At 36.9% G+C, this 24,969-nt stretch overlaps 1 protein-coding gene across 3 annotated transcripts in view; it reads left to right on the top strand.

Moving 5' to 3' along the window:
* Positions 1-24,969, top strand: part of LOC133847371 (neurobeachin) — a 111,095-nt gene that overhangs the window by 48,834 nt on the left and 37,292 nt on the right. For 2 of the 3 annotated variants that reach the window (XM_062282358.1, XM_062282359.1), the window contains exons 3-12: positions 5,004-5,130; positions 11,109-11,305; positions 15,744-15,865; positions 15,962-16,088; positions 17,112-17,231; positions 17,320-17,466; positions 18,193-18,814; positions 18,990-19,078; positions 23,239-23,379; positions 24,796-24,935. In XM_062282358.1, the coding sequence (XP_062138342.1) occupies positions 5,004-5,130; positions 11,109-11,305; positions 15,744-15,865; positions 15,962-16,088; positions 17,112-17,231; positions 17,320-17,466; positions 18,193-18,814; positions 18,990-19,078; positions 23,239-23,379; positions 24,796-24,935 (1,832 nt within the window). The remainder of the gene's footprint in view (positions 1-5,003; positions 5,131-11,108; positions 11,306-15,743; positions 15,866-15,961; positions 16,089-17,111; positions 17,232-17,319; positions 17,467-18,192; positions 18,815-18,989; positions 19,079-23,238; positions 23,380-24,795; positions 24,936-24,969) is intronic. The other variant, XM_062282360.1, reaches the window with a different exon arrangement.

Consider the following 24,969-nt stretch of genomic DNA (forward strand, 5'->3'; position numbering starts at 1 on the left):
TTTGGCTGATAAAGTATACGACGCGTTGCCCGGCAAAAGACTTTGACTGGCAACGCGACGTCGCTCAGCGGGCGGCGGCACGTTGATAAATTTATTGAAATTCTATTGAAACGAAACGATTTGACTGCGCCATGCGACACAAAACGACAAAAAAAAAAAATGAAAAAAAAAACTCGTAGCGCAGGAATGAGAAAAATAAAGGGTGTAACTGGAGAAGAAGAACAGAACAGAAGGCGAGAACCGGGAAAACGATTTGGGGTGACAAACAAATCGCTGATAAAGTGGAAAATAAGTGCAAAATAACCGGGAAGCGAAATCAGCAGCAGGCAAAGTTAAAGCTAAAGCAATGCAAAGTGCCAAGAGAGATATAATCAACTTCAGCTTCAAGGCTTCAAAACTGTGCGCACGACTTGCATTATACCCGGCAATGAGGACAAATTTAAATCCAATTTAAGTTACAAAGCTAACAACAGAAGGTGAAAGAGTTCTCATAAAATCCTCTTGACAAATTGTATGATTCCGATTCACAGTATTCATGATTCTTAAACCTTTTCAACGAATTAACTATTTCGGTATATTTCATAATCTTTGGTATATTTCAAAAGTATTGACCAATTGTGGGATTCCGAACTACAGTATTAACTATTTCGGTATATTTCATCATCTTTGGTAAACTATTAGCTTATTGATATACCAAATACAGTCTTTGGTATATTTTAGTATATCGTTGGTATTTTCAATTGGTATGTGCTAACAATAATACCGCAAAAGACCTCGCAGTATTAATGATTCCTAAACCTGTTTAACGAATTAGTTATTTTGGTATATTTCATAATCTTTGGTATATTTCAAAATTATTAGCTTATTGATATACCAAATACAGTCTTTGGTATATTTTAAAAGTTTTATTATATAGACAGAAAAACATAATCTTTGGTATATTTTAGTATATCGTTGGTATTTTCAATTGGTATGTGTTAACAATAATACCGCAAAAGACCTTCATGAAAAATTTCAGTATTTTTACTTGCAGTATTAATGATTCTTGAACATATTTGAAGAATTAAAATGTTTGGTATATTTTGTAGTTTTTGGTATATTTTCAAAGTACTTGAATTTATTATCTTTTTTGAACAAATAAAATATTTGGTATATTTTTCAGGCCTTGAATTTAGTATATTGATATATTTTGGAATATTTGAGTATTTCTTTTGTCCTTATTAAGTATCTTTCGGTCGAGCACGCTCGACTCGACTACCGCTCTCTTACTTTCATTAATATGAAGTAATCGCAATCAGTAATGAGAAATAACTGCACCTAAATCTGTGCCCAAAATATAATAACAAAAGCAAAGGCCAAATGCCGTGTGGCAATTAAACTTTGCCCATATTTTGAGGCTAAAAAATGTCTGAAAAGAAAATGCACTTAATTTTGAATTTTTTTTTGTTCGGTTTTATTTTGTAATTTTTTTGTTGTGTGTTTGTAACAATTAGAATTCATTGTGCTGTGTTGTGTTGTTTTGGGTTCAATGCTTTGACTTTGCTGCGGACTTTGCTCAATTTAACCTTAGCCTACAACCACAGCAACATCGATTGCGATAGGAAGCAGAGAGAGAGATGAGGCACAAGGTTAGTCGACGCTTCAGTGAGTCCCAAAAGCAGACGCAGCTGCTGCTGACTTTCATTTCCCAAGCAAGTGCCTACTATCTCGCTTTTCCTTTTCCACAGCCTTGCGAAGAAGAGAGAGAGAGGGGGAAGACAGAGATAGCAATAGAACTAGAGATAGAAATGCAGAGAGAAGGAGATTTAACACTGCCGAAAAAAAAGGCCAAAAATTTAATTTGTGCTCAGTGGACTTTGTTCTCGTTGTTGTTCTCGTTGTTGTTGTGCCATGCAGAAATTGCTACCCAATTACGTAATAAAATCTGACTGAAGTTGCTCTCTTATTATTTAATTTTTGTCTTCTCCACGCTTCGTCGTTCCTGATTTTTCCACATTTCTCATCTTACTTTCTTGGGTGCGGTTGTTTTTTTTTTTTCCTCACTGTTCGTTGTTCGCTTTTCGTTTTTGTGTTGCCAACTTTCTTCTAGGGGGTAGTAACGCTTTATGCGGCAGGCTTAGTGAAAAGTTCTGAGGGGGAGGGGTGGGCAGGGAAGGGGAAAGCAAACATTGCCCGCTTGGCGCTTATTAAGAAATAATGCTGTAAAAACAAAACGCCACGGCGTCAAATCAACTTTGTATTTTGCTATGAGCAACATTAACAGATAAAACACAAAATAAAAGTCATCCATATAAGCGACTGATGGACTACGCGATGCCCTAGAAAAAGTTATAAATATATTTGGATTTTATGTGTGAAGAAAACATTTATTTAACTTAAAGATACACAAATATTCAAAACCAGAAAAAGAAAAAGAAAATAATTAAAAATTATACAAAAGTATTTGATATTGCAAATCAATTAAGAAAGGTTTATATAAATAATGAAAAGTGAATAGAAATATGAGAAAACATTTCAAAAAGGTCAAAAAAATTAATCTTGCAAGTTTGTTGTTTTGCTGTTAAATTTAAGAACCAGAAACTTTTATATTTAATGTTTAATAGAATACATCTTTAACAATTCTTATCGATTATTATAGTATATTCTGCAGTCTTCAGTATATACTAAAATATTATGTATAAAAGAATAAATCTCGAGCAGTTCTTATTGAATATTAAAGTAAATTCTGGAGTCTTCACTAGATGTTAATAAAGCTTTAACTATTCTTACAATACAAATTATTCTAGTATATTCTGCACTCATATGGTATATACTGGAATATTAAATATGTAGATAATTACAGTATATTCTGCAGTTTTCAGTATATACTAAAATATAATATTATGTATAAAAGAATAAATCTCGAGCAGTTCTTATTGAATATTATAGTAAATTCTGAAGTCTTCACTAAATGTTCATAAATCATTAACTATTGTTACTAGTACAATACAAATTATTCTAGTATATTCTGATAATTACAGTATATTCTGCAGTTTTCAGTATATACTAGCAAAATGTTGTTTATAGGGTATAAAATATGTTGAGCGTTAGAAATGCCCCGAGGGCAACAACAACTTGGACTCAGTCAAAGAACTGCTCCGATTCGCCTCTAAGCTGAAGTGTATTTGTGTGTGTGTGTGAGTATGTGTGTATATATGTGTGTGTGTGTGTTTGTGTGCCTTGTGGGTATCTTCTGAGTACTTTTTCGTGGAGCAATTGAAGCTTGGACAGATCAAATTATCTACTACCAAAGCAGTACAGTTGCACACCTCCAAACCTTAAGCACACTCTCCCTCACACACACACACACATACAGACGCAGTCGCAGCGAAGGTGTGTGTGTGTGTGCTTATGTAAATGCGTGTTTGTGTAGTCAAAAGCCGCTTTTGGTGCGACAGCTGTAAAGCGGCAAAGTCTTAAGCTCAAGGACTCGCAGCAGCTGAAAAACAGTAGCTGAGGCAGAAGGACTTCAACAACAAGCAACAAGGACTCAGGGCGTCGAGTTAGTGAATTTTTGTTGGCAATTTATGAATCGACGAATTAAATTATGCGTGCAGTACATTAAAAAAAAACACACACACACACAAAATAAAAAAAACAACAGCGAACAGCATTTGAGATAAGAAGCGAACGACAGTAACAAGGACAACGACAAGGCGAGGACAAGGACGAGAACGTTGGCAGCGGATGCTTGGGTGACTGAAATGAAGCGTAAAACGAGCTGAGCAACAGATAACGAGAAAAGCGAGAAAGCAACAAAAACAAAAAAAAAATTAAACGCAGCTTTCGTTTTTGATTTTCAATTTGCAAGTTTCTTCAAAATTTCACTTGCTCGACAATTAAATAAGAGTCGCTGTCTCTCTCTGTCTCTCTCCCTTTCTCTCCCTTTCGTAATCGATTATAAATGCATCGACTGTCGAGAGTAATTGCATTTAATATTCGATTCGAATCGCATCTCGAATGTGATTTGCAAATCAACCGCAACCCAAAAGACTTTGGCAAAAGGCAAACAGCAATTGCAATTGCCAGAGTAAAGTAACAAAGCTGCCACAGCAGAGAGAACCGCAATCGAACCGCAAGCAGCAACTGTATTAGGCTTCAAAATTGAAATATGACGCATACGCAACGTGTGCCAAGATACGAAAAATAACTTGTACCTTTTGCATTTTTATTGCTCTGCATTTTGTCATTTACAAGCAAACAACCAAGCAAAAAGAGAAGCAAAAGCAATGAGACCAAAATTATATTCATTTTGTGTTTATGCAATGGCCAATTCAATGTGCAATCTTTTGATTGTCTTGCTGTGTGTCTGTCTGTCTGTCCGTCTGTCTGTCTGTCCGTCTGTCCGTCTGTCTGTCTGTCTGTTTCTCTCTGTGTGTGTGAGTTTGCCAGGCAATAATCATAAAAACCGCCAAAGCATTTTGGTTTCCTTTCTGCTTTTTTTTGGCTGCCTTGGGGTAATAATACAATCCAAGTGAAGGCACCTTCAACTCGAGTTGTTGCTGTTGGTTGCTTGCTTATAAGTAGCTAACATCAGCAGCATCTCCTTGGCTTGAGCTTGCGATTATTTTGCCATTATTTTCCATTATTTTACTTTATTTCAATGACTGTTTACATTAGGTACACACACTCTATTTCTTTCTCTCTCTCTCTCTCTCTCGGTCTTGCTTTTTCGACTTTGCCACATTACAGGGATGATGTGTGTGTATCTCTCCGTGTGTGTGTGTGTGTGTGTGTTTGCCACTTCACTTTGTTTATTGAACTGGGCAGACTGTGGAGCAGCAACAACAACAACAGCAATTCAAAGTCAATTCTTTGATTTCGTAATACATTTGGCTTTGCCTTCTCTTTGCTTGCCTCTTGGGACTACAACACTTTGGGAATTGCTTACTTGCTATGCATTCGACTGCCTACTAATGCCATCTCTCCTCCTTTCTTTCTCTCTCTCTCTCTCTCTCTTTCAGGCCGAGATCTGGAGCGTGTTTATTGCGATTCTGCGAAAGAGCGTTCGCAATCTGCAAGCGTGCACAGACGTTGGACTCATCGAGCATGTGCTCGTCCGCCTGCAACGCTCCGAGACCGTTGTGGCAGGTAAGTAAAGCTCAACTAGCTACTTGCAACACTTGCACTTCCACATAAACAATCGCTTATGGAGCCGGTTAAACATGCCAACTAAATGTTTAATTCTTCTCATATTTATGCAACGTTTTTATACGCCTCCAATGAATGTCCGTTACAGACAGATTCCAATCGGAGACAATCCCGATCCCTTAAAGTTTTCATATGTTATTCTTTATAAAAAAAAGTATTCTTCTAAATGATATAGCCATGTCGTCTGAATCACTGGATCTCAGATATAGCTAGAATTAATTTTCGACAGCATTTGTAATTTTTGCTCGCAGATCAAGTTTGTTTTAGACTTTACTCCACCGTAAGTTGAAAAAATTGAAAAGCAAGCGTTATTTATATACCAATTATAGCATTCGATATATTAAATGTCTTTTTTTCAGTACATTACTTTGGTGTATTTTATGAATAATAGGAGAGGCACATACAAATGTATGTGTTTATACCAAATATAGCATTCGGTATACTTTAGTACATTTAGTCAGTATATTTTTAAACTGAAATCGTTTATTTTTATACCAAAGATAGTATTCGGTATATTTTAGTATTTCTTAGTATGTGAAATCAGTAAAATTTTAAAATAAATTCGTATATTTTAATACCAAAGACAACTCGGTATACTTTAGTATATTAAGTCAGTATATTTTTATATTGAAATCGTATATTTGTATACCAAATATAGTATTCGGTATATTTTAGTATTTCTTAGTATGTGAAATCAGTACAATTTTAAAATAAATTCGTATATTTTAATACCAAAGACAACTATCGGTATACTTTAGTATATTAAGTCAGTATATTTTTAAATTGAAATCGTATATTTTTATATCAAATATAGTATTCGGTATATTTTAGTATTTCTTAGTATCTGAAATCAGTATAATTTTAAAATAAATATGTATATTTTAATACCAAAGACAACTATCGGTATATTTTAGTATTTTTTGTGAAGAAGAAATTTGGTATATTTTATGAGTAATATTGCAGGGTTTTAGTATTATTCAAAATGGATGGTGGGTGGTTATCTCACAGTTAAGCACAGTAAACATATATACCATTCGGTATACTTTAGTATATTTTTAGTATATTAAGTCAGTATATTTTAAGAATAATATCACACGGTACATACAAACACACATATGTACATTTGTATATCAAAAATAGCATTCAGTATATAGCAGTATTTTATTAGTATTTTTAATTCGTATATTTTAAGAATAATAGTGCTCTTTTTTTTGGATGGTGATTATCTTTTAGTCTCTCAATCATTGTTTTGAATCAAGTTTTGCTAAGAACATCATGCCTTACTTTAAGTTGAGCTCTCTTCATTTAAAATGTAACTTTGCAATTATTATAGGGTATGTGGTAGTTCGGCTCGCTGTCACTTCGCAAGCGATAGAAAAAAACGCCTCGAAATAAATCAAAGTTGCAGTAGTTAAATCGCCCCGAAGTCCATGGAGTAGTGAAGCTATTTTGTGATTCTTGCCATGTGGCATGTGTCCAACGAAATCGTGGATCATGGACACGACTAAAGAGCTAAGGGGTGGGGAGGGGAGAGAGGGCAGGGCAGAGGAAAGAGGAAAGAGGAGAGGAAGGAATGAATCGTCGGCGAGTGGCCGCCGAATTGCTTTTCGATTAATTTCACGCTTGTCAGCGGCCGTGATACGCCCACTGGTCCGCATACCGCCCCCCTCCAGCCTCCTCTCTTTATCTCTCTCTCTCCCTGCCTCTCGGGTACTTCTCCTCCCTTCACGTTGAACTGCGCCCTGCAATGTATGCTAAGCATTCTTCTGATGCCCAGCATTTGGCATGTCTCGTTGCTCGTTGCTCCAGAATGTTGAGCACAACAAACAGCGCAGCAAATTTTCTCTTCATTAGCGTGCAAGCGTCTGACACATTCCCCCCGCCCCCTTTCTCTCCTTACCCTCCCCTCTCTCTCACGCTCTCCCTTGACTCCGCTGCCGCAAAGCGTGTGCGTGCCTTTGGCTTTGATTTTGATTTTATTAAGTCAATGACACATCTGCGGTCTGGCAACCCTCCAACCTCCCAGCCCCTAAGCTGCTCCCCCCCTCCCCTCACTTCAAGCTGCCTAACCCTGCTGCCAGTTACATCTGTCTGTCTGTCTGTCCGTCTGTCTGTCTGTCGGCATTTAACGAACTGTAACTGCTGTCAATTTGCAGTCGCTGACTTTTGAGCCCTCCTCTCACACAACTCGAGCTATAATTTCATATGTATGCGAGTGTGTGTGTGTGTGTGTACTAGTGTGTGTGTGTGTGTGTGTGTGTGTGTGTGTGTGTGTGTGTGCGTGTCACCTGACAAATGTCGAAACGTGACACTTGCCAAGAAATTAGATAAGCTAAAACTTGTGTACGACGTCGCCAGATGGAAAACTGCGTTGCGGCTGCTGCTTTTCGCATTAAAAAAGACAAAATGAATGCTGAATCCTCGAATCGGAATGAGAATGAAGAGCTAGAGGAATATGAAATGAGATAATGACAAACTTTATGGCACGCAACGCAACTATTTGAAGAACTTTAAATGCCAAAAGCAGAACATCAGACCAAAAACACTTTTTCCCCAAAGGTTTTGCTGTTTAAATTATGAACTTGAGAGAGAGACGAAATCTCAACGCATTTTGTCACGTATTCAAGTTCGAGCATAAAGATAATGCTATCTGACAGATCGAAACTTCCTATTTAATATATCATCACAATTTTTATGGCAATAAACAAGGCGATTTCGTTTGTCTGTCTGTCTGTCCACAAGTGTTTCGCATTCGTTCGAAAGAACTATAAAGAAAAATGTGTTATTAAATTAAGTGATTATTCTTTTATTAGTAACTAAAAATGTTAGGGTTAGTTTGCACTAAATTAAGTGATTATATTTTAATTAGAAACTACAAATTTTAGAGTTAGGTGGTTATAAAATTAACTTATATTTTTATTAGAAACAAAAATACAATAATTAATATAATCATAGTAAAATTATTTATTTAGTATACTTTAACATGTCGTTTAGTTTTTTTTTTTATATTTAGTTTTTGTATATAACAATTTTCAGTATTTTTATTTAGTATTAACATTCAAATTTAGTATTTTGTTTTTCAAATTTAGTATTTAGTATTTTTAGTTTAATATATACTATATTATTCAGTATTTAGTATTGACTATTTATTAAGCTTTTCTTTTCATAATTTTTCTTTCAAGCTTTAGACTTTTTAGAATAACTTGATTATATGCAGATAGATGGAAAATTTTTCGTTTTTATTTGCTGCAAACTGCTTTTTTTGCGACTTTACGGGTTCCCGAGTTGTCAAAGCCATAAAAAGCTGACAAGTTCTCGCACTTTTCATTATTTTTATTTCGCAGTTTGTTTTTGTTTCTGTTGTGTTTGTGTATTTCTTTTTTTATGAGCTGCAGAAGATGCCGGAGCAGTTAAAGTTTAACTGAGGCTAAGAGACAGACAGTCAGACAGATAGACAAACGGACGGACAGACAGACGGACGGACAGACGGAAAGACGGGCAAACAGATTGACAGACAGATGGAAGGATGGAGAGACTGTAGAGAGTGGCAGCTAGACAGGAGCAGCTGAAGAGTTCTCGCTGGCATTGTCATTGCTCTAAGCAATCGCAGAGGACATGCGACAAACACATGAGGAGAGAGGAGGAGAAGGGTCCAAAAGAGATGTGTGTGTGTGTGTGTAATTAAATGCTGATACTCGAGGCAACGTCAACTTGGGGCCAATGGGCCCCTGGACATTGTCGTCCAGGGACATGCACTCGGTTATGGGTGGGGAAGGAGGATGTGGGGATGTGGGAGGGAATGGGTGAGTGCTTGGCGTTGTTACTCAATTTCTTAATTTACGCAACCCGAAACGTGTTGACGGAGGCGAAGCTGGAACTGGAAACCGGAGCTCTGCTCTGATGTCATAGCTCCTCGAACCGAAGCAAAACTGTCGCAAGTTTGGCCAACTCCTCTGGGCAAAAGTTTCTCCTCTCACTCCCTCCCTCTTCCTCTTCCGCTCTCTCCCTCTCTCTGTCTCTGTCTTTCGCTCTATTGCTGTCTGCTAGGTCCAGGCATTAAAACGACCCGTGCGTCCCATTTCAATTAGTGTGCATTACAAATGAAGTTTGGGAATAGCGCAACGAGCCAAACGATGAACGAGGAAGGGTGAATGGCAAAGTATGAAGAGGAAGAGGAAGAGGAAGCAGCAGATGGGTTGAAACGTGCCAGTCTGGCAACGCCGCAAGAACAACCGGCAATGCAATTTTCAACCAACTGGCAGCACGTGCAGCACTCAATCAATTTAATATTTAGTTTCAGTTTTAGTTTTCTCCTTTTCTCCTTTTATCTCTTTAGCTCCTTCTTCCTCTCTTCCTCTCTTCGTCTTGCTCTTCACTTTGTCGAGGACAGATCGAACGCAGTTTCCAGCTCGCTTCACTAACTGACCTTGATGTGCCACGCCTCTCACTCACTCTCTCCTCCTCCGCTATCTTTGCTCGCTTGTGGCAAATGCTTTAAGAGCGTCCTTGCCACATCGCTGCACGCGCGTTTTGCAGCTTGCAACCGATTGCTCAGCTGCTGCTTCTTCCTCAGCTTCAAATTTGCAGATACACTGAGCAAAAATGGTGCTTAGGTTGTCCCTATAATCCAATGAAACTCAAATAAAATGTAACTATTTGGTTGGAATTAAGTGTATATTGAATTGAGATCTTTCCGAAAGATCTTAAAATTCTATAAAAAGTTGTTGGAATAATTGTTTATTAAATTTTATTTAGACATTTTCCGTATATTACTTTTATCGTATAAATATATTGTTAAGCTTGTAGAAAAAGAAGAGCAAATTCAAGCTATAATCCAATTTACATTAAAGTCTTTAACAGCTTGCATTAAACATTAAGTTGTTTATAATTCGCTTTACTTTATATACTGTTTGAATATTGATAAACTAAACTAAAGAGATTTTTGCATAAGCTATGAATGTTGAAAGCTTTCATGAGCTTTCAGGCAATAAATAGTGTGCTTTAAGGATACATTTTAAGAAGTTCCTTAAACTTAGTTGAAGTTAAATTATGTTAAAGTGTTTTCTGGGCACTGTAAGCTAAAGGCATTAAGTTCAACTCATGTTTTGTTTAAAATACTGTACAGGAAAAAGATTTATGGATACATTATGAATGTGGAAAGCTTTTATGTGCTTTCAGGCAACAATTGGCATACGGCGTATATTTTGAGAAGTATTTGAAATATTGTTAAAGATAAATTATGTTAAAGTTGAAGTCTTTTCTTGGTTCTGCGAAATAAAAGCATAGAAGTTAGCTCAAGTGTTGTTTAAGATATTGTGAAAACACGATTTTTGGATAAATTGTGAACGGTAAAAGCTTTAATGGGCTTTCAGGCAACAAGTAGCTTTAGTCGTCCATTATCCGAAGTGCTTTAAAGTTCGTTCAGATTAACGTATTTTGAAATCCTTTAAAACATTAAATTTTGCTCAAGTTCTGTTTAAGATATTGTAAGGTATTCACAAGCTGTTTCTTAAAGAGCTTTTCGCTTAATTAAAAGAGCAAGCTCTTGAGCTCATGTATGAAAGTGAGCTTTGCAGTATATTTATTTTGTAAAGTACTTCAGTTGGTTGCCAGCTGCAAAACATGAATGTACTTCTGAGTTATTAATTCACCAAAAGTCTTCATTTACATTCTTTATTTTTTCGAGCAGTGTGTGTGTGAGTGTGTGTGGCGTTTGCACCTGCCACTTGATTGTGGCACGTTGCACGTTGCACGTTGCACGCTGCACTTTGCATGAATTTGCGCACTTTGCGCCATTTGGTTGGCTGTCAACTGGCATCAGCAACATTTTCATATCCATTAAACACACACAGCAAACAAGCATAACAATGTTCTCTCTCACTCTTTAACTCTGTCATTCTCTCTCTCTTTCTCTGCAGATTTGCTCATCGAGATGCTGGGCGTATTGGCGAGCTACAGCATAACGGTTAAGGAGCTCAAACTGCTCTTTGGCACGATGAAGGCCAACAATGGCAAATGGCCGCGTCATTCGGCCAAATTGTTGAATGTGCTGAGGCAAATGCCGCATCGCAATGGGCCGGATGTGTTCTTCAGTTTCCCTGGACGCAAGGGATCGGTAAGTCGTCATCTCCTCTCTTAACGATAATAAACAACACAACTAAAAGTCGTGGGGGGGGAGGGGGAATGAGAAGCGGGGAAAGCTGAACGAACAATAAGCAATTCCTTGTTCGTCTCTTTTTTTTATACCCGGCTGTCCCTTGGGTAGAAGAGTATTATAATTTTGTGCGTCAGCTGTCCGGGCTTAGTTGTCTTGCTTGATAATATGGTATATTTTACACGAGATGGTATATTTTTAAACTAAGAGTATTGTTATATACTGTATGGTATATTTAGTATTTTCAATACTATATCACATTTAACCTCATAATATTTCGATGGTATATTTTAAACGTAATAGTATGTTGATATTCTATACGGTATATTTTGAACGTGATAGTATTTTTATAGACTAGAAGAAGAGTATTATAATTTTGTGCGTCAGCTGTCCGGGCTTAGTTGTCTTGCTTGATAATATGGTATATTTTCAACGAGATGGTATATTTTTAAACTAAGAGTATTTTTTATAGACTGTATATATTTAACGTGATAGAATTTTGATATACTATATGGTATATTTTAAACGTAACAGTATTTGTATATATTATACTATATGGTGTATTGTTTACCTTATAGTATTTTAAAAAAAATACCATTTAGTAATATTTTGAGCGTAATTTTATTTTCATATACTATTTTGTATATCTTTATGATGTACTGTGTAGTATATTTTCAACGACGTAGTATTTTGATATGCTTTATGATATTTTTTGAACGTAATAGTATTTTGATATACTATATGGTATATTTTAAACGTAATAGTATTTGTATATACTATGTGGTATATTGTTTACGTTATAGTATTTTTAAAAATACCATATAGTTATATTTTGAGCGTAATTTTATTTTCATATACTATTTAGTATATTTTGTATAGTATTTTCTGTACTATATGGTATTTTTGAACGTAATAGTATTTTTGTATACAATATGGTACATTTTAAACGAGATGGTATATATTTAAACTTAGAGTATTTTTATATACATATAGTATATATAGTATTTTCCATACTATATCACATTTAACCTCATAATATTTCCATATACTATATGGCATATTTTAAACGTAATAGTATGTTGATATTCTATACGGTATATTTTTAACGTGATAGTATTTTTAATATACTATGTAGTATATTTTTAACGTGATATGGTATGGTATGGTATATTTTCATAGTATTTTCCATAGTATATGGATTATTTTTAGCCTCATGGTATTTCGATATACTAATTGGTATTAGTATGTTGGTATAATTTTAACGTATAGTATATTTTGTATATACTATATAGTATATTTTTAGGGTGATTGTATTTCGATATAACATGGTACTTCTTATACTATTAGGTATATTTTGAACGTAACAGTATTTTTATATACCAAGTATAGTTTTCGGCATATATTAGTATTTTTTCGGTATATTAATTGTGTATATTTTAGGGCTAGTATCTCATAGTGAAGCACACTCGATTGTAATTTTCTTATTTGAGTTTTTTTGTTGTACTTTTTTTGGCCATGTTGCATGATGTGTTTAACCCACGCCACGCCCTTCGGCCATATTGACAACTGACAACTGAAATGACCAACGGCACTTTGAGCATTTACCTCCCCCCCCCCCATCAGAAGTGGAAGAAAGGGGAGGAGGGAAGGAGGGGGGGGGGCAGGCTTTTATTTTATTGCGTCGCACTTAAATCGAATTCGTAATGTGGCGCTGTCCGAAGGGGCATGTGGCACAAATCTCCCCTCCCTCTCTCTCTCACTCTCTTTAATGTGCACTCTATGTACGTGTGTGTAAGTGTGTCTGTGTGTGTGTGTGTGTGTGTGTGTGCTATCTTGTCTATGCCATAAACACATAAAAAGTGCCATAAAGTGAATTGGAAGTCAAATGCGACACGAAACGATACGAAACGAGACTCGAACGCAATTGTCACAAAATGTCCAATAAACGGGCCATGTTCTCCTCCTCCTCTCCCCTCGATACTTGAACATTTTCCCCCTCTCTTTCTCAGGTCTTTTATGGACATTTCTTTGCTACTTTTTTTTAATTTTCATTTAAGGGGAATTCCCAGCTTGATGCTATCTGCACTCGTTTAGCCTGCACTAATGAGATTTTCTCTAGGCCACACTTTGCAATGTGCGCACAGATAAAGAGAGAGAGAGAGAGATAGATGTCGTGGCAACAATGTTAAATCTTGTGGCATGCCACATGCTGCACCATTGTTGCACAATTGCGACGATGCCGATGAAGAAAGACAATGTCCGTTGTTCACGATATGCATACAAATGAGTTGACAACTTTGTTGCCACAACCCACAAGCCAAATGAATATTATAAATTTTAAGTGAATCACTCGAGAGAGAGAGAGAAGGAGAGGGAGAGACTCTCCTCTCTTTCTCTGAGTAGTGATTCAATTGACAATGAATGCAAGTTGAGCCTTGTGTGTAGGCTCAATGCTCAATGAATAACAAGTACACAGCAAATACGAAAGTGAATACGAATGCGAATACTCGAATACTCGTATGTGCATACGCGTCGTATACTTATTCGTATTCAAAAGGCATTTTCGGCTCGCTTCCTTGTCGAGAGTTGATTTTCGATTGTCATAAACAAAAGGGTTTCCCCCTCTCTCTCTCTCTGAGCTCCTCTTGCTATTGAATGCTTCAATGAATTGTCAATGAATATAAATTAGTTTTTGATCCATTTCATACACACACACACACACACACATGTATCAGGGCTTTGTTATTATTATTGCTTGTTTGCCAGTCAGATTTTGTATCTTCTCAAATATTAATGGAGTGTCGTAAAAAGCAGACAGCAACAAATAAAAAGCAAACAAAACTTATTTGCGCAATAAAACAAATTTAAAGTAAGCCACAAAAAAAAAAGGAAGGTGGAAATAGATTTCAAAATTTAAATTGCAAAACTGATTTGAAATTGACGTAAGAAAAGTTGAAATAAATTTGAAAAATTGAAATCATCAATTTAATTCAAAACTAAAAATTGAAGAATGAAAAGTTGAAATAAATTACAAATTTATATTACAACTTGAAAATCTGAAAATTGTAGAATGAAATTACAAATTTAAATTACAAATTTATTGCAATCTAAAATCTAAAGAAAGTAAACTAGGATTAAGTTTCAAATTTAAAAGACAAATCTGAAAATTGTAGAATGAAATCACAAATTTAAATTAAAAATTTATTGCAATCTAAAATGTAAAGAAAGTAAAGTTTTAAATTTAAAAGACAAATCTGAAAATTGTAGAATGAAATTACTAATTTATTGCAATACTGAAAACTAAAGAAAATAGATAATTTAGCAGATATATTTCGAAATATATCTATCCATAATTTGCCAGAATTCATAGCTTCATTCATTTGATAATTGGCAAAGAAATCAAGCGCACAACTTTTGATTGACTTCGAAAGGGGAAATTTTCTAAATAAAATATCTCAATTAGAGAGAGGCGGAGAGAAAAGTTGACTCCCGAAAGTTGTTTCAAAGTTGAAGTGAAACAACTCGGGCCGAAAATGCCAAAAATTAAGATAATTAAACGGATATGAAATTTGTGTGGCAAGTGGTTAAAAGGATGGATGTGGGAGGGGAGGGGGGGGGGGATGGTAGAGGAGGTAGTGTGGCAAGAGTTCAGTTGTATAAACATTATAAGAACATAAATTGCGAACGTTATGAAGCATTGAAAGGGAAATAAATTTATGAACTAAAAGTAAACACACAGCGTCAGAAGCAGTTGCAGTCGAGTCTCCCTCTCTCTTTGCACCCCTCTCTCTCACTCTCACTCGTTCACTCTTTCACTCTTTAAGCAAAAGTCTGTCCATCCGTTTGGCATAGCCGTAAAGCCACAAAATTCATGATAAATCAAATGTGCTCATTTCCTTTTTGATTTTCACTTCATTTCAAGCTCTACTCTCTCCCTCTCTTCCTCTCTCTCCCTCTCTCTCTCTCTCTCTCTGTGTTTCGAAGCTCATTCAAAAATATTCGAAATGTGCTATAAACTTTGATTTATATTCGAGTTCTTGGCTTCGGTTTGAGTTCAGTTGAATTAAGTTTCCTTTTTGGGGTTTCTCTCTCGGCTTGAGGTTGAGTTTGAGTTTGAGGTTAGGTTGAAACTTGCCTTTGCCTTTGCTTTGGCTCTGGCTTTGCTTTTGACCATGTGTTGCATGCCCCACCACTGCCTGCCACCCCCTTGTGTTGGCTTAAATACGTATTATGAGGTTTATTAAGTTGATTGTTCGAGCTGAAGCTGCCTTCTAATTGGCTTTTAATAAGTTTCTGTTGTTTGCGTGTTGGCTTTCCTCCCTTTCTCTTTCTCTCTCCCTTCCCCTGCACTTACTCAATTGCAACTAATTGTGATTTTCAATTTGACTGCATTCCACAGGCAATGGTTCTGCCACCGCTGGCCAAGTGGCCCTATGAGAATGGATTTACCTTCACCACCTGGTTTCGATTGGATCCAATTAATTCGGTGAACATTGAGCGCGAGAAACCGTATCTCTACTGGTAAGTTCTTCTACACTTGACGCTCCTAATTGCCAAACACTAATTGCTCTCTTCATCTCTTTCTCTCTTTCTATGTTTGTATTCCCCTGCGAACAGCTTCAAGACATCGAAGGGCGTCGGTTACACGGCTCACTTTGTGGGCAACTGTCTCGTTCTCACATCCATGAAGGTCAAGGGCAAGGGCTTTCAGCATTGTGTCAAATATGAATTCCAGCCCCGCAAGGTAAGACATTAACCCACCACTTATCTCTATATGTATATGTATATGTATGTAGTTCGATTCATTGCTTAACTTTGTGAATTTATGGCACAAAGAGTTTAATTAACAGTGGCATTGTGAGCGCCTAATTACCTGGCCATCTAATTTAATTTACTCGCAGTTTGAGAATTTAGCTCGTTGAGCCAACAAATCGAATTGGGTCGGCAATTCAATTTGCTGCAACTGAAAATGCATCATTTTGATTTTATTTAAGCAAAGTTGTAGTTAGAATTTAAGTTGCAATTAATATACAACTGAAAACATCAAAGTTTCAAGCAAGCATTAAACGTGTACAAAAGAGAGAACCTTTCCACTCTCTCTGCTTTGCAGCATAGTTGTTGTTAAAGTGCGCTCTCTGCTTTTGAAAATGCAAATGAGCATCTACTCTACCATGTCCGTGTGCCAGACACGACCAGCGAATTCTAGCCTTGCCCACCGACTATCGCGCACCTGTTTGCACTCGCAACAGTTGTTATTGAGATTTGCTCTTTGCTTTGCTTTGCTTGCAAGTGCAGCTGGACATCAACTAAAGTGTGTGATTGCGCCTGTGTGACAGACACGATCAGCACAACTATTGCGCGCTTGCTTTCACTCAGCATACATAGTTGTTGTTAAGATGTGTTCTTTGCTTTTGCTTTTCTACTTCTATGAGAGTGCGTCTGTGTGACAGACACGATCAGAGAGGGTTTGTTTTGACAATCGACTATTGCGCACTCGCTTTTGCAAATGCGTTTCGAGTTTCATTTTGCTCTCTGCTTAGTGTATTTTTCTTGCATTTTGCAAACGCACGCGTAATTGGTGTATGTGGCATTTATTAAAATTAAATCGTGTTAATTTTCATGTCAGTTTTAAGCTTTTGACTGATTGGAGTTGGTAGGCAAGCAGAAGAAGCAGCTGCTTTAAATATTTGCCACATTTATTGCTTGCAATTTTGATTGTCATCTCTTATTGATTTCGAAATCCTCTCTCCTTGTCTCTCTTTCTTAGTGGTATATGATTGCCATAGTGTATATATACAATCGTTGGACGAAGAGCGAAATCAAGTGCCTCGTGAATGGACAGCTGGCGTCGTCAACCGAAATGGCCTGGTTTGTTTCCACAAACGATGTGAGTACATGAAGAGAAGAGAAGAGAGTACAAGAAGAGAACAACCTAACCTATACATATATTTCTCTCGCTCCCACTCTCTCTTTAGCCCTTTGACAAGTGTTACATTGGCGCCACGCCGGAATTGGACGAGGAGCGCGTCTTCTGTGGCCAAATGTCGGCAATTTATTTGTTCAGCGAGGCGCTGACAACGCAACAGATCTGCGCCATGCATCGCCTGGGGCCGGGCTACAAGGTAAGTGTGTTCGTTTTCTTCCCATCACTTCGCTTCTCCTCCCTTAACCCCCGCCCCCTTCCACCCAGCAACATGAACCACTGAGCGAAAGCCAGCAAAAAAAAAAAAACCATATAAAGAGTTCGCCACAAAATGCTGCACCGCCTTTCACACAGCACTCACAGCAGCCGCGCCCAGCACCTGTGTCCCATGTGTCCCGTGTCCTGTGACCGTTGTCCCCCCCTCTCCCCACCCTGTAAAACAATAACCAACTCCTGTGAAAATTGTACAAATAATGCAATGTGTTTTTGTGTAACTTTTATTTTGTTGTCCATATTTTTACGCTCTCTTTTTCTCTCTCTCTCTCTCTCTCTTGTTCTCTTTCTCTCTATTTGTATTGTGCACCACTGCAACTACAACAACAACTACAACTATAACAACAACAACATTGCACCAAATGGCACCAACAACAACGCTAACGCTAATCGATAAATCGATAACTGCTAATCGATAACAATCGGCAAACCAACAACAACAACGTGATTGTCCAAAATCAACAACAACATTCACACACACAAAACGCTAATCGATAAATCGATAACTGCTAATCGATAACAATCGGAAAAACAACAACAACAACGTGATTGTCCAAAATCAACAACAACAACATTCACACACACAAACAAATTGACACTCTGCTATCGATATACCGAACAATCGATACCTGCACGTATATCGATAACGCAGTCGCAATTCCGCTTCGATAACGAGTGCTATCTGAATCTGCCGGACAATCACAAGCGGGTGAGTCACTTTCAACTAACAACGAGTTTGGGCGGTGCCGGCAGCCTCGACGTCGCTGCCCCAATCGGTGGCAGTGGCAGTGGCAGTGGCAGCAACAACAACAACAACGCTGCTGCCTCAGGCACCACAACGGGTGCCACATCGCAGCAGCAGACACAGCAGCAACAGCTGCAGCAGCAGCAACAGTTGCAGCTGCAATTGCAATTCCAAACACTTGCCGCCGAGCAAGAGGCACGTGCCATCGATTGGTCCGATGAGCGACTCGATTTGAGTGCCGCATTCGTCAAGATACGCGCTGTGCTCATCGCACGCAATGCGGTGGCATTGGCTGCCGTCACGGGAGCAACTGCAGCTGCTGCTGCTGCAACCACAGCAGCGGCAACAGCAGCCACAACAACAGCTGCCAAAGGCGAGGCAACAACATCACCGGCAGCTGCCACGCCTACAACGCCCACCGATCAGCAGGCAGCGAGTGGCAACCACAACAACCACAACAACAACAGCAACAACAACACTTCGACGGATGATCCACTTGGCCATTTGCCAACTGGAAATGCTTCTTTTGGTATTTATTTGATTTCTATTTCATTTCTTGATTTCATTTTGCATTTTTATTGATTTTTCCGTTTCTTTTTTTCTTTCTTTCGGTTTTTTTCTTTCGTCTCGTCTGTTTTGCTTACTCCTCGTTGATCGCTTTAACGTGTCGCATTATCGTTGTGTTATCGTTATCGATAACGCAGAGCAACTGCGTCGCATGTCCAGTGTGACCAGCCTGAGTTCCCTGGGCGCCAGCGCCGCCGACACTGAGGAAATCAACCAGCTAAAAGCTGTAAGCAATCTATTTTCAATTCCCTTTCAATTACGTTACGTTACCTTACGTTACATTACATTACATTACGTTACATTACGTTACTTTACATTACGTTATGTGTTCATTCCGCATACGATTTCATTAAATTTTATCTACTTTTTTCAATTCTGTTTAATACTTCAAAATTTGTATTTTTTCAGTTACTTCATTAATTTTAAGTTCTCAAGCAGTTTTTTTTATTTCGACTCCGAATTTTTTTCATTTGTTAATTTATTTTTATTCCGCATACAATTTCATTTATTTTTATCTATTTTTTTTTTCAAATTATGTATTTTTTCAGTTACTTCATTAATTATAAGTTCTCAAATAGTTTTTTTTATTTTGACTACGAATTTTTTCCTTTTTTAATTTATTTTATTATTTTTTAAGCTTATTATTTAAATGAGATAAATACAATTTAACTTATTCTTTCCCCTATTAATTTTTTCGCATTTTTTCGATACTGAATATTTTTGTTTTTTTTTTTTAATAATTTTCTTATTCATTATTTTTATAATATTTAAGTTTTCGCTTATCTTAATTCTTTTCTACGTTTTTTTTTTTCTGCAATATAAAAATGTTTACTATTTAAATTTGTACAATATTTTTAATAATGTTTTTATATAGTTAACGAATTGATATTTTTCAGTTTTTATTACATTTTATTTACTTTACTTTTAAAGTCGAAATTATGTCCACAAGCTTAATTAAATCGTTGTTTACTTCATTTTTGTTCTGCCAATAATTTGAATTACGTATTTTCTTTTTTTTTTTTTAAGCACTTTGCATACTTAATTTTAATTTCTTAATTTATTTGAGTTTATTATTCAATTCATACTTCATATCAATATTGCTTACAATTCAAGTTACATATTAACTTTATTAATTTGAATTTATTATTTCAATCCTATTTACAAATCTAGTTAATGTACATACCAATCTTTTAATCTTTTAATTTATTTGTGTCACATTTGTAGTAATTTTATTCATTCATTATTCAAATAATGTTTTCGCTCTACTTTTGTTTACTTTTAATTCATTTCGAAGTCGCAATTTGTCGCCAATTTTATGCAGATTTCTTAATTGATTTATGTCGCAATTTTTGTCGTAATTTGCCAGTTTGCTAGTTTTGGGCTCAGCACAAAAGTTTTTGTGTCACTAAACCGCTGCAAACACACAATCGCAATGGCAAGCACAGCCACGCCCATTCCGCCCTCTTTTGGGAGGAGGGGGCGTGGCACCAATTAAAAAGTTGGCTGCGTCGCCAGCAGCCAGCATTGAATATCCACGTAATCCGCAAACCAATCGCATCAAATCGAATCAAATCGCAACGAAACGTTTTGAATATCCCCACCCCCTCCTCCGCCGCGTCTACCCCCCTACACAGCGAGCTGCTTCCTCTTCTTCAGCCTAGCCGAAAAACTAAACTTCAAAGCCAATCAAAATGTTCCCATTCATTGAAGCGCAGCCTGCGCTGCTCTATTGAATTTTCCACTTCGCCTTCCGCTTCCACCCGCGTCCCGCTAGACGCAGCTTTGCTTTCACTTCACACACACACACACACATACACACACATACACAAATACACACACACGCGCGAATGGAAGCAGACTGAGCTGTTGTAATTATGAAAATGTTTGTAATTTTGTGCAGCGCGTTTTAAAGTGCGTCGAAGTCGCCGAATTAAAGGCATAGCTCTGCAAGTGGGCGTGGAGGTGGTGGTGGGCGTGGCAACAATGCGACTGCTCGGCATAGAAATAAATGTTGCATACTTTAGAGCGCACCTGGAATCCCAGACAAAGGCGAATGCGAATGCGAATGTAGAACTCTCGCATCTTGTCGACGTCGTTGTTTTTGTTTTTGTTGTATTATTACAACACTTTTCCCCTCCTCTAACGATTGTTAAGAATACGTGTATGTGTGTGTGTGTGTGCTCCATATAGGACTTATTCAAAAAAGGGGGCGTGGCAGGCATGTTTCATATTTTAGCGCATTTCTATGCCAGGTTTCTTCCATCCATTTCAACTCAGTTCAGTTGTTGAGCACACACTATTATTATTATTATTTGCATTTGCATTTTCATTTCAACTACTATTACTATTATTATTATTACTATTATTATTATTATTATTATGTTGTCCAGCAGCAGCGAGTGCATTAGTTTTGAAAGTTATTTCATATCGGCTTAGCATCATTTGTGAACCTCAACAAAATGGGTCAAGATATTAAGCAACTGCTAAACTGAGTGCATTCGAGTTCTGCACTCACATGTATTCAATGTGTATGTGTGTGTGTGTGTGTGTGTGTGTGTGTGTGTGTACACTCGAAACTACATTTCACAATTCACAATATGTTTCAAATGGAAAACAAAGTTTAACTCGGCCTTCGGTGAAATGGTTTTCCAATTTATTCCTCTTTACTCTAGAAATTATTCGAACATTTTTACTGCCAACTCGAATTTAATGTGCTTCAACATTTTTCTTACTTACTTGTATTTCTTATTCAACTCTTAGTCAACTCTTTAAATGCAGCCACACGTTGCACGAGGCTGCAATTAATGTGAAAAGAGCTAAGAGCAAATGCATTAACAGCTTACTCGCTCGGCAACTTTAATCGGCTTTGGCCACAACTCTTCCTCTGCGCTCTCTTTAAGCGAGAAACTATTTCAACTTGCTTTCAACTCGCATTTTGTTTTCTTTTAAATGCATTTTTATACCCGCTACTTATTAGGGTTCAAAGGGTATTATAACTTTGAAGAAATGTCGAAGTTATTTCTATGGCAAAAAATGTATACTTCAATCGGATTTTAGTTGCTTTCTCTGACATTTCGGTATATTTTCAACTTTATGGTATATTTTGAATTTGGTATATTTTGAATTTGGTATATATTAGTATATTTTGCTCTGTTTAATGTATATTTTGAATGAAGTACATTATCAATATATACCACATATAGGCTTTGGCATATGTTAGTATTTTTTTGGTATATTTTTGGTATATTCAAAGACTGAGAATCCAGTATAATTCATACTCTATGTCGTATTTTTAATGTGGTATAATATCGGTATACCACATATAGCCTATGGTATATTTTAGTATTTTTATGGTATATTTTCGGTATATTCAAAGATTGAGAATCCAGTATAATTCATACTGTATGTCGTATTTTTAATGTGGTATAATATTGGTATACCACATGTAGCCTTTGGTATATTTTAGTATTTTTATGGTATATTTTTGGTACACTTTAAAAATATGAGTTCTCTGTGAAAATGAGTAGCGAGTATTGCACAATCCACATATGTTTACATATATACGTTGGTATATTTTTCGTATTTTTATGGTATATTTAAAAAAATATGGTTTATCATTGAACATGTTGAGCGGGTGTCTCACAGTCGAGCACACTCGACTCTACACAGTCTCTTTCTTTTTTTGTTTTTCAAGTTATTTTGCATACCTTTTGTTGTTGCATTCTTTTGGCATTTTTAGTTTCTCTCTGTTTAACGCAAAGAAGTATTTTTAGCAGCAAATTATGCAGCCAACGACCACAACACAAACACACATACACACACACACTGAGACACTTTAATGTATGTTGTGTTTTTGCCTATACGCACAGCAGCTGCTGCAAGAATATTGCGCATACGCCCCATATGACGGCGGTTAGCAACAACAAAAAAGTGCACCCGAAAAAACCAAAAACGACCGACGACAACAACAACAACAAGAACAATGCTGTGTCATGGCTAATGTGTAACAACAACAACAACAACAACAACAAGAACAGAAACAACAACTGCTAATTACAACAATGTGTGTCAATTGTTCAACGTCTGCTGTGTACATAAAAGCAGCTTATGTATGAGCTCTAGCATATAAGCAGATCGATGTATACACACTAATATATTGTATATTCTATATATGTATAGCTATAAGATATAATATAAACACACACATAAACTCAGCTTAAAGCACAGAAACAAAAGTAAATTGTAAGCATGACCGGAAACAATTCGCCGGCTTGCTGAAAGAGCTCTGAGATGACTTGTTGAAAGCAATGCCTAATCCTGAAACTCACTCACACTCCTCTATATCTATCTCTCTCTGTCTCTGTCTCTTTCTATTCTTGGGAACAGGTGCTGTACGATGGCAAACTATCGAATGCCATTGTCTTCATGTACAATCCAGTGGCAACCGATGGTCAACTCTGTTTGCAGTCTTCCCCCAAAGGAAATGTTTCATATTTTGTACACACGCCGCACGCACTGATGCTGCAGGTAAGTAAACAAAACACACACTCTCTCTCTCTCTCTCTCTCTCTCATATATATAGACGTTTATATACATTGCCTTGGCTAGTTGAGTTGAGTCCATTGCGAGACCAAGTTTAAGACCTTGCCTAGTCTCAGTCCCCTCCCAAAGAGTGGCACATAAATTTCAGGCAGCATTTTACGACTCAAGCGCATGCCTTGGCATTTCTTATTAGGTACAATCTTTGCTGTGTTCCATGCCACATGCCCCATGCTCCCATGTCTGCCTTGCTTATCGAGGATAGCAGCAATGCTTTCTCCCCTCGTCCTGGGCTAAACTCGCCAAGACTGCCAACAAAATTATTCAATAAATTTTGTAGTAATTTCTTGTACAAACAACACAAATCATAAAGAGAGAGAGAGAGAGAGAGAGAGAGCGAGCGCAACAACAATAGCGAACAGTGACCGACAAAGGCGAGCCAGTGTTGCATGCGATAATGTGGCAAAGTAGCAGGGGAGAAGAAACCACTCTCCCCCCCTCTAACTAAAAAAAAAATAGAAAGAAAAACGCAATTTAATCGATAAATATTGAGAGAAGCAGCTCAGCAGCAATTTATGCTATCAAATTTGATAGACATTTAGCCAAATGGAAATTGATAAATAGCAAATGATAAATTGCCCAAAAGGCAGTTTCCTCCATTTCATAAATCGATAATCGATTATCTTCCGCCGGCTTTTATTTCCTTTGATGCACTAAAAATAAACTAGTTTTTGTTTTGTTTGGTTCCGTAGCATTGAAACCAAAATTTAGGCACACACAGCTTAAAGCGAATGCTGATGGGTGCCAATACTTACCGATACCAATATATGTTTATCGATTAATGGCAATTTAATAGCATTCTTTCCCATTAAAGGGTCTTTATTTCGGTATTTTTCGAAAAATTCTTACTGATTGAAAGCAAATTGAAAAAGTAATAGCTGTTAGTATGTTAATGTATCAGACATAGCGACAATTTGTGCAGTCCAACCTATCGATAAATTATCGACTTTGTTTTTAAAGCAATTTTTTAATGGAAACAAAAATATTGAATGAATATAAAAAGTCAACGAAGAATGTAAAGACCCACAAAGATGCATAAAAGCTCAAGTTCAGCAGGTTTAACATAGTTTATCTTATCGATAAATTATCGAAGTGATTTTTAAAGCCATTCTTTGTATAGAAGATAAATATATTTAATGCTAGTACTCAGCGAGACCGAAAACAGCTACAGTTTGTTCAGTAAAATGTATCGATATATTATCGATATTAGCTTCAAAGTACTATCTCATTTGAGCTGAGCCACAATTGTCAGCATTTAGCTATACATGATAGTCACTATGAATTTGTGGAGTTTTTATATTGCATAGACTTTGTTTATAACTTCGGATTCGGATATTTTCACAGGATGTCAAGGCTGTGGTCACGCATTCGATACACTGCACCCTCAACTCGATTGGCGGCATTCAGGTGCTGTTTCCGCTCTTCTCACAGCTGGACATGGCGCACGAGGGCATCAGCGACATCAAACGAGATCCGACGCTCTGGTAAGTCAAATCTGCACAAAAGAAAGGATATAAA

This window comes from Drosophila sulfurigaster, chromosome X (genome assembly GCF_023558435.1).
Source record: "Drosophila sulfurigaster albostrigata strain 15112-1811.04 chromosome X, ASM2355843v2, whole genome shotgun sequence".
Classification (NCBI taxonomy): Eukaryota; Metazoa; Arthropoda; class Insecta; order Diptera; family Drosophilidae; genus Drosophila; species Drosophila sulfurigaster.